This window comes from Nicotiana attenuata, unplaced genomic scaffold (genome assembly GCF_001879085.1).
Source record: "Nicotiana attenuata strain UT unplaced genomic scaffold, NIATTr2, whole genome shotgun sequence".
Taxonomy (NCBI): domain Eukaryota; kingdom Viridiplantae; phylum Streptophyta; class Magnoliopsida; order Solanales; family Solanaceae; genus Nicotiana; species Nicotiana attenuata.
This window is the reverse complement of record NW_017670590.1, coordinates 359,242-369,437: the sequence shown is the minus strand read 5'-3', so window position 1 is coordinate 369,437 and position 10,196 is coordinate 359,242. Positions and strand designations below refer to the sequence as shown.

Here is a 10,196-nt window from a genome sequence, read left to right as displayed (position 1 = left end):
TAATTACAACCACCAGGCAGGCCTAATTCGGACTTCTTATCTAAAAATATGTGATAAATCAGCCTGCCTTGACGTTTTACGTTTAATTCAGACCATAACCAGTACGTGCAAGACATGCTAAACAATCTGTCTCTAAGTGAGGAGGCCTGTCTGAGCCCTTTTAACTGTTATGTGTCTCCCACATCTGCTTTATGTGTTTTTGTTTGTCGCCTTAGAATTTTATCCTTTTAAACTCTGAAAAGCCCAAATCTCCCTCCCCTTTAGGACTAGTAGTCTCAAATACCTCCGGGACTGATAGGATTGGGACGGGTAATAGCATGCAATAAGTAACGAGACCATTCCGCGCTTTAATACCTTAACGGGGTGGGAAAGGGTAGATATGGATATGATGACCACGCGATAACACCACGTGTGTAAACGGTTACCGGGTGTTGTGTGGGGTGATCCATATTATTTATAAACCAAGGATCCCCCCCCCCCCTTCCCTTTACTTGTGTATATTTTCAGAATTTTAAAAAATGTTTAATTTTCAGCTTCTTTAACATCTTTTACTTCAATTATTTGCATCAATTATGTAAAAAACCTCCCTTTTACTTGTTTAATTTTCAGCACTGTTTTCTACCCAAAACTTCCGCCTCTTTCACCTTTTTTTCCGATTACTTGCATCAATTATGTGCGAACGCCTTCCTCTTTACTTGTGTGTTCTTTTTTCAGAATTCTAAAACTGCTTTCTTCCAAATTTCAGCTTCTCTAATTTCTTGTACTTCAGTGGTTTGCATCCATTATGTGAAAGCTATTTAGTATTTACAATTCTTGCCTGTTTATTTGTTATTTATACTTAAAGTCACAATTGTAGCATGACTGGGAACCACACTAGTGGATCTTGAGGGGTGCCTAACACCTTCCCCTCGAGATAATTTCAAGCCCTTACCCAATCTCTGGTTTTCTAAATCAAATTTCTTCTTAGTGTCCTAATGCACTTAATCATTAGGTGGCGACTCTTCAAAATTGCAAACCCAATTCCTAAAAGGAAATGAGTTGTCCGTCCAAATGTCATAAATCCGATTTCGCGAGAAAAAGGGGGCATCGACAGAGCTATATCTTTGTGATTGTGGATGACTACTCAATATTCACTTGGACACTATTTCTGAGGACAAAAGATGGAACTTCGAGGTATTTGTGACTTTTATTAAGAAAATCCAGTGAAGATGGGATTGAAAGTAGCTTGCATCAGATCTGACCCCGGAAGATGGGATTGAAAGTAGCTTCCAACTCTTCCTATCTTTTGTGACACTTGTAAATTTAAGACTACGGTGTTTGTACTAAGGACTAGAAAAATATAAAAAACAGGTGTTAAGTTGCGTAAGCTTCCTTTTCCTTCCTTCTCTTCTCTAATAGTGCTCGATGAAGCTTCTGATTCCTCTTTTCTGATATTGTGGAAGATCATTGATTGTAGGATTTTTCCTTGTGAAGAATAATCATCTAAGAGTAGGACCCAAGGGTAGCCTCATGAATCTAGCTTGTGAGGTATAGCCAGATTCATTCTTAGTTTGTAGTTTGGCTCCTTCATCTATCCAATTAACTTCTCTTAAATACTTCCGTTGATTTCTCTTGATTGATTCTCTTTCCTTCCTTGTATGCTCAAGAATCCTTTGCTTGTTTGATTGATTCTCTTTCCTTCCTGGTATACCTTTGATATAGAGTTTGAATATCATAGTCGTTGGTTCCCTTCGATGTACTTAGATGATTTTCTTTCCTTCCTTATGTTCTTCAGAGTCGTTGCTTTCTTGCGAATCTACACACAAAGTAAAATTGCATTAGTCAAGGCTTTTTGTTATTAATCATCATTAAAATTTAAACCCAACACATAGATCTCACAGAACTAGACCAACCTTTGCAGGATTTTGAAATTGTCCATGCAACTTTTTCTTTTAAACCTTTTAAGGCGCCAGCCCTGACAGAATTCACCCTTTCTTTTATAAAAAATTTTGGCATGTGGTCAGGGATTGTGTTTTGACATTTTGCCACAATATCTTTCAAAACCTTTCAATCCCAGATATGCTTAACTCTACCTATATCTGCCTCATTCCAAAATTCTATAATGCAAACAATCTCAATAATTTTTGCCCTATAGGTCTTTGCAACACTATCTATAAGGTATTTACCAAGATTATCGTTAATAGAATTAAGCCCTTCCTTGATAAGCTAATTGTCCTCTATCAATCTAGTTTTCTTAAAGGCAGACGAACTAATGATAATGCAATAATAATTCAAGAGATTATTAATCATTTCCAAAAGATTAAGGGTCGCCAGTGTAAAGTGCTCTTAAAAATCGATCTTGAAAAGGCCAAAAGAATGGTTCTTCATATACCGAGCCCTTCTCTTCTTTAAATTCCCTCCGCGAATTACCAAATTTATCATGAGTTATATTAGCATCACAAGAATTGCTATTTATTTAATGGGTCTAAAACCAACTTTTTTAATCCATCTAAGGGTATTAGGCAAGGTGACCCAATGTCTTCATATCTTTTTATCCTATGTATGAAACTACTCTTCAAGTACATATGTCGGCAAGATAACATTGGTCTTTGGGATCCTATCAAGCTCAACCCAACTGGTCCATCATTTTCCCACCTATTCTATGCAGGTGCTTTAAGTCTTTTGGCTAATGCCAACTTAAAATCAATGCACACTATAAAATAATGCCTCCTATTCTTCTCCCAAATTTCTGGGCAAAAAATCAATACTACCAAATTCAAAATTATCTTTTCCAAAAATTGTGACACACCAACCAAAAATAACCTTGCAAATATTTTTAATGTCAAAATTAGTGAGAACTTTGGAAAATCAACTTTCTTTCTATTGCGGGGAGAACAACATTAGCTGGATAAACCCTTAACTCCATCCCAAATCACTCAATGCAATATATTCTACTTTTCTTTTCCACACTCAAACAAATCGATAAAATTCAAAGAGACTTCATTTGGGACACTACCACTTTGAAAAAGAAAATCCACTACATCAAAGAGTACTCTGTTACCCAACCCAAACAAGCTCCGTTAAATAGCCTCACTCGCTAATCTCTCTTGGCAGCTCTTCACCAACCCATGCTCCATTTGGGATACTACACTTATAGCTAATATAGTCAGAAGAGAAATCCCACCCCTCGCTATGCTGACAGGTTGAAAAATCTGTATTAATGGTCTTGAATGGGTAGTTGGACTAGGAAGTATTAGTTGTCGGCTTTCTGCTTGGATACCTAACCTCCCTCCCTTAAATACTATAATCCAAGGGCCTCTGAAACAATCAGACTTATCTCTTGAAGTCGGACTTTGGATAAACGATCAATGGGATCTCTAAGCTTTCCTTTGAACTCCTTTCAGACATTATCAATAGAATTATTTTTATAAGCCGCACTAACATCAATAACTCTAGAGACATTCCAATCTGGGCGCTTACTCCAAATGATATTTTCTCTATCAAATATACATATAAGCTAATCTCCCATCAATCATCCAATAACTATAAGTTCCATTGGATTTGGAAACTAAATAAGCTTCATAAAATCAAATTCCTTCTCTGGATAGGCTATTACTCACATTTTCTTTGAATGTGACATAGACACTACCTATTTAATTTGTAAAGGAGCATAGGAGACTATTACTCACATTTTCTTTGAATACCCAATAGCCATAAACTTTTGGAATGATGTGCATCGAAACTTTCTACCATCATATCTCTACTCCGAACATTGGCTTACTTTACTCAAAGAAGCTAACATTAATACTGATCATCTGGGTATCCCGTGGCAGGACTTCGTCCCATTTTCTATTTGGTATCTTTGGCTTAATAGAAACAATAACTCTTTTAACAATCTCTGCAACCAACTTCCCTTGAATACTATAGTTATGTGTTGCATGGACTATAAATATTGCACCAACTCTTCACGTTACACTCCCCCCACTTCATACATCACAATCAAATGGCATCCTCCCACTACAACATCTATCAAACTTAACATTGATGGTGTCTTAAAAGATAAGTATAAAAGGGGGTATTAGTGGAGTCTTTCGAAACCTTCATAGGGATTGAGTTCTGGGCTACTACAACACAGTTTATGGCTACACTCCTGCTTACATGGAGTTGCTGCCCTTTAGAACTGGTCTACAGTTAGCTTGTGAAAAGAATTTCCATAGTTTGGAAACTAAAATTGATGCAACGGATGTCATTCGCTTACTTGGCCAAAACAATTGCTCCCTCTATACTAACTTGGTTAATGAGTGCAAGGGATTACTGAAGAGACTAGGGAATCCGCCGATCAGGCATAACTTTAGGGAAAAAAATAAAGTTGCTCAGTTTTTGGCTACTGAAGAATCCAAGCAAGCAAGCAATAGCCCACTATCAACTTGGAATTACCCACCTGCCGCCTTTTTGAAGCTCCTCCATGAAGGAAAAAACGTATCAACTAGTTGTAGACTTGTAACTATTAATGTTCTTAATAGCTTGTCTGAGCTTGAAAATTCTTTTGTTAATTGTAATCCTAGTATCAACAGCCCTACGGGCGAAATCGCAAGGGATCCCAACGGGACTTTATCCATATGTAATCATATTAGCTAATGAATGACAACTCTTTCCTTCTACCAAAAAAATAAAAAAGAGTAGAAAATATATTCCAAGACAAATGTTTAGAGTAATGGGAAGAACAATACTTACTAACAGTTTTGGAATTAATTTAAATTTGAAAAAAGATTCGTTTGACCACCACAAAATAAATTAAACTTAAAAAAATTTACAATGTAAATAAATAAGTTGTTTGTGCTTATTATATCTAAAAGTATGACTCTATTTTTCAAGGTAGGATTTTGAACATTGAAAGGGTGCAGGGTGGTAGTTGAACCTGAAGTTTCTACATAAAAATAATTTAATTTTTCGTGGTTGGAGAAAATAGATAAATTTATCTTTTTATATTAGAAAAGGCTTCTTTAATGGTTTTTATATTCTTTATCGATGTATACGACTATTAGAGAACCTAAAAAATAGTTTAGTGACTTCTTGATCCTAAGAAAAAATAAAAAATAAAATTATTAGGTGAATTCATCAAGTTGAATGATCATTTGGGAATCTTAACTCTATTTGTAGATGATAAAGCCTACGTCCTACGATAGCGCTTTTTATGTCTGGTGTCAAAAAGACACAAAGCAATTCATTTAATTACGAGGAGGAAAGAAAAAATACACAAAGATTGAATGAGCTAGGACGAAGAGGATATAAAAGAAGGAGCAGAAGCTTACACACATACGAATTAGAAACAAATCGGAAAGAAAATCAAAGGAGAAATAACAAATAGATAAAAAGACACCCTTTATATATGCAATTTTGCATAGCTCATTTTCCTTTCAATATTGGGCCCTTTATTCATCAATGGAATAATGAGAAGTCTTAGGCATTGCTCCTGAAGGAACCGAGAGCTTTGACGGCACCAGCTCGGAGGATATACTGGTGGTAGGCGGCGGCGGCAAAGGCTCCGATAAATGGACCGACCCAGAAGATCCAATGTTCATTCCATGCCTTGTCCTGATTGTAAATCACGGCTGCTCCGAAACTCCTAGCTGGATTGATACCGGTTCCGGTGATTGGAATGGTGGCTAAGTGGACCATGAATACTGCGAATCCAATGGGAAGTGGAGCCAATACCTTCACATCAAATAAACAAAGATTAAATCATCTATAATAAGTCCTTTTGTTTAGTCACAATAATGAAGAGAGAAGACATTCCACCTAGAGGACAAAACTTAAATATTGCTATATTAAAAATAAAAAATAGTACTATATTAGCTACAATCACCAACTGAAACAACCAAAAAGTACTTGGACGCTAGCAATTCTATTACCTAAGCAAATTTATATGGACCTATCTTCTTTTTAGTTCGTTCCAAAAGAAAAATATTATTTTTAAAATATGAAAACAATTTAACTTAAACTTTTAATTTTATCGTCAATAAGAAACTTTTAAAGCCATACAAATATTATGACATATTTTAAATCATAAGTTTCAAAATAATAGTAGCCACACAAATTTTATGGCTTGTTTAGTATCATAACTTTGTACAATTTTTATTATTTTCTTAAATTTTATGCCCAGTCAAATAGGTTTACTAAAAATAAAATGAAAGGAATATTAAAAGTTAAAATTCTTGTACAATGAATTGCATTTGATGGAATACTTACGGGAACATGGGAGTCTCGGGCGCTTCTTTTGGGGTCAGTGGCAGAGAAGACAACGTAGACCAAAACAAAGGTACCAATAATCTCAGCAGCAAGACCAACACCCTTTGTATGGCCAGGAGCCATCACATTAACACCTCCACCATATCTGTCGTAGTAAGCACTTTGAAAAGCCTTCACAAAACCCACACCACATATTGCACCCAAGCACTGTGCTACCATATACACCAAGGCTCTGATCAGTGACACTTTCCTCGCCAAGAACAGCCCAAATGTCACTGCCGGGTTAATGTGTCCTCCTGCATTATTCACGTATTAATTTATCAGTACAATAATAAACAATTATGCAAAGCAAGGATGGGACAATCTTTACTATAAATAGACGAAAAATAATAAAGAAAAGTTTCAGCTTGAAAAAAACCCACTAACCAGAGATACCGGCGGTGCAGTAAACAAGAACAAAGATCATGCCACCAAAGGCCCAAGCAATACCAAGGATGCCAACGCCGCCACAGACGTCGCCATTAGCGTCAACGTCTGACTGGTGCTTGTAGCCGATAACCGTGAGTACAGTTACGTAAAGAAATAACAAAGTGGCAATAAACTCAGCAATAGCAGCTCTGTAAAAGGACCATTGTTTCAGCTCCTCAAAATCAATCAAGGGTGCTGGTAGCGGGTCTGTGTAGTCCTTTGCTGAAAACTCTGTTGCTGCTTCTACGTCTTTTCCCATTACTAACTATATATTCAACACTCTGTTGCTGAAAACTATGTTACTGCTCTGTTTTTTGGTGTGAAGAGAAGTGAGAGGTGAGGGGGCAGGTATTTATATTAGAGTAGAACGAAGGGGAAGAGCAAAGAAGGGATGATTAATTATTTAAGTTAAAAATTAAGCCGCCCAATATATATTGCTCTCCTCGTTTCAATTTATTCGAACCTGTTTGACTGGGCACAAAGTTTAAGAAAAATGAAGACTTTTGTGATTTGTGGTTCTAACCAAGTCAAAAAGAAGTCCAGAGTGTTTGTGTGATTATAAAAGCTTTTCATTAAGGGTAGAATTGTAAGTTTAAGTTAAATTGTTACCAAATTTAGAAAGGAGTCTTTCTTTTTGGAACGGAACAAAAATGAAATAGCTTCACATAAACTGAAACAGAGGGAGTACTATTGTATAATTGGTCCCACCACTTGTCACACAACGGCATTCTTCGTCTATAGACACGGATGGAGAGTATAAGTTACTCGTTCAGACGAATTAAATAATTTTTGTTTAAACTTTATATTTGTATAAGAAAATCTATTAAATATGTGTTGATATTTAATTGTGAGCCTGGTAATTATAACAAACTATAGGTTCAATGGCAAGTTCAAAATTCATAAACTTTAAATTCTAACTCCTCCTTTGTTAGTAGAGCTGTTGAATTTCTTTTTATCACGTTTCCATTATCAGAGGTTAATAAGTGCCGGAAATAATTTTTTGAGTTACATCGAACAGCTATGTCAAAATCTCGGAGAAATGGAAATTTGGACACGAAAAGGTTGAATTCAATTATACTTTTTATGTGTATACTTTAGAGATGGTCTAAGCTACATTAATGTGAATTTATTACTGCTCGCCAATAAAAAGAAAACTGTAAAAAGACACATGTTAAGTATTAACTAGCTTATGTGAATTCAACATCTTTTTGCTATAAAATAAATAAATATAGCAAGAGATTATTTTAGTCGAAAGGATGAAGATTAGTGAATCAAATTGAAGACAAGTTATGTCATTAGGAGTTTCCTGGTTCAAACATCATCTATCATATCAAAAATTAAGAAATCGTAAAGAAAATAAATCAAAGAATATCCCACACACAAAAAAAGAGATAATGATGTCTTTAGTTTGCTGTCTTCACTTACCATCATATAAAGTTATTTAATAAACTTTTCTAATGATACTTTTTTCCTGATATTATAATTCTGATTTTCTTTTCTGTTATTTCTACTCTGACATCACAATAAATTTATTATGATGGTCGGTGTAATAATTCAAGATTAATGAGTGGTTATCCTTCATTTCGGAATTGTGTATAGTTACATTAATATGCGATTCCTTTTTAGGTAAGGACACTAATTGAGAATAGCAATTGTTAATCTTATCAGTTATCACTAATCATTTATAATCGTCATAATTTTTAAATACAACAAATTAAGACATTTTTTCCTTTTTGGAATTTTTGAGGCACAACGTTGTCATAATATTGGCTAGCTAATAGCCAGCTAAGCCTGCCAGATAAATCTAACTGGAGGACTCACCTAAAAGCGTAAACACCGCAAGCCCACAAATAACGATATGCAATATTGTTGTAAAAATTTGAGATTTTGATCATCTTCATCATGTTCTTATTTGTTTTTTTAACTACTTTTAAGTATGTTTACCCTTAAAAATGGATAACAATTAAATTTATACACGATTTTAAATATATGTAGAATAATTCTATACAAGTAAGTAATGACATTGGATAAGCAAATAAGATATAGTAAATAGCAAACCAATGATGATAGTGAATCCGAGCACGGTCAGAGGCTTAACAAGTAAACTGCCTTAGGTTCCGAACTAGCACTTATGAAGAACTTATGAATGTAAACAAGAACTTTGAATAACTTTTAGAAACAAAGAGACATAAGTATATTGCATTGGTATACGTGTTACAGTGTGTCTAATGAATAATTAGCTTCCCCTTTATATAGTAGGGGGGTTTTTACCCTATGAACAATTCTAAGAAAGGTAAAAATCTTCCTTTTCGTGACTCACTGATTTTCTGCCAATACGGGCTGAAATTCACGCTGTGATATTCGGTTGGGCACGAATGTCACGGCTCTTTATTAATCGTGTGTGATCGTTTGGTAATGCTCTCCTCCTCTTATCTTATTTTTATTACTCTTATTATTTTAAAGTACTTTAAATAGTTTCCATAATTATTAAAGTATACTCTTAATCTTTTTCCAAAATAAAAAGATAAAGAACTAACAACTCATATATTGAAATTTATTTGTAAATATAACGATGACTCTAATATAAGGGTATCAAGGGGTCGGGCCGGGCCGGTCTCTGGACCGGCTCGGTTATCGGTTTTACAATATCGGTTTTACCGGTTCCTAGCCCCTTCGGTGAATTATTGAACCGAAACGGTTCCGGACCTAAAGGGTCGGGCCGGGCCGATTTTATTTAATTTTTTTTGTGTGTGTATTTTGTATAACTACCGTAATTTATTTTAAGATAAAGTAAAAATGTAAAATATGAAAACAGTCTTATAAAAAGAGTGCTTGAATAAATTTCAAAGGAATTAAAATCCTTATATTTGAATTAAGATAATAGAATACAATGAAGATGGAAAAAAATTGAACTTATAATTTGCAAGTTCTTTTTTTAATTCAAGCTTGCAAATTAAAGTTTACATTTTACAACAACTAAATTAAAGAAAAAAGAGTAAAATTCAAAGTTTAATTACAAGAACTTCAAAGGTTTTGCATTGCCTTAGTAAGTTCTTCATAATCAATATGAACTTCTTGGCCATCTTCTGGAGTGTTAAATTTAGATGGATTACCTTGTGTTAATAAATCTCCAAGTTCCTCGTCTTCTGGTTTATCAATATCTTCACGTCCCTGATTTTTTCGTTCCGATCTAATCCAATCTCTGAAACATACTAAAACTTCCAAAGCATTGCTTCCCAATGAGTGACGAGTGTCTCCTAGTTGTTGTCTTTTTTTTTGTTGGTAATAACTGTGAATATTACCATAACAACCCAAATGTTTTACATCCTACGAGCATCAAGTGTACTAGCTTGTCCCAGTACAACAAGACCTCAAAAAACACATCCTTCTAAGTACAGAACTTCATCCACTATGAAAGAAAAGAAAAAATTAACTGAACTACAAACTAACTACACATTCGTTGTATCAACTATGGACACTGTCTAGCTCTTCTGGACTCT

The 10,196-nt window shown here is 34.8% G+C and overlaps 1 protein-coding gene across 1 annotated transcript; it reads right to left on the bottom strand.

Moving 5' to 3' along the window:
- Positions 1 to 5,190: 5,190 nt before the first annotated feature.
- LOC109241321 (probable aquaporin PIP2-1) lies at positions 5,191 to 7,032 on the bottom strand. The gene is made up of 3 exons (XM_019408052.1): positions 6,655 to 7,032; positions 6,229 to 6,524; positions 5,191 to 5,694 (listed from the first exon to the last, which is right to left on the bottom strand). The coding sequence occupies exons 1-3, from the start codon at positions 6,953 to 6,955 to the stop codon at positions 5,440 to 5,442; spliced, it is 852 nt and encodes a 283-aa protein (XP_019263597.1). The 5' UTR covers positions 6,956 to 7,032; the 3' UTR covers positions 5,191 to 5,439.
- Between the last annotated feature and the right edge of the window lie 3,164 nt (positions 7,033 to 10,196).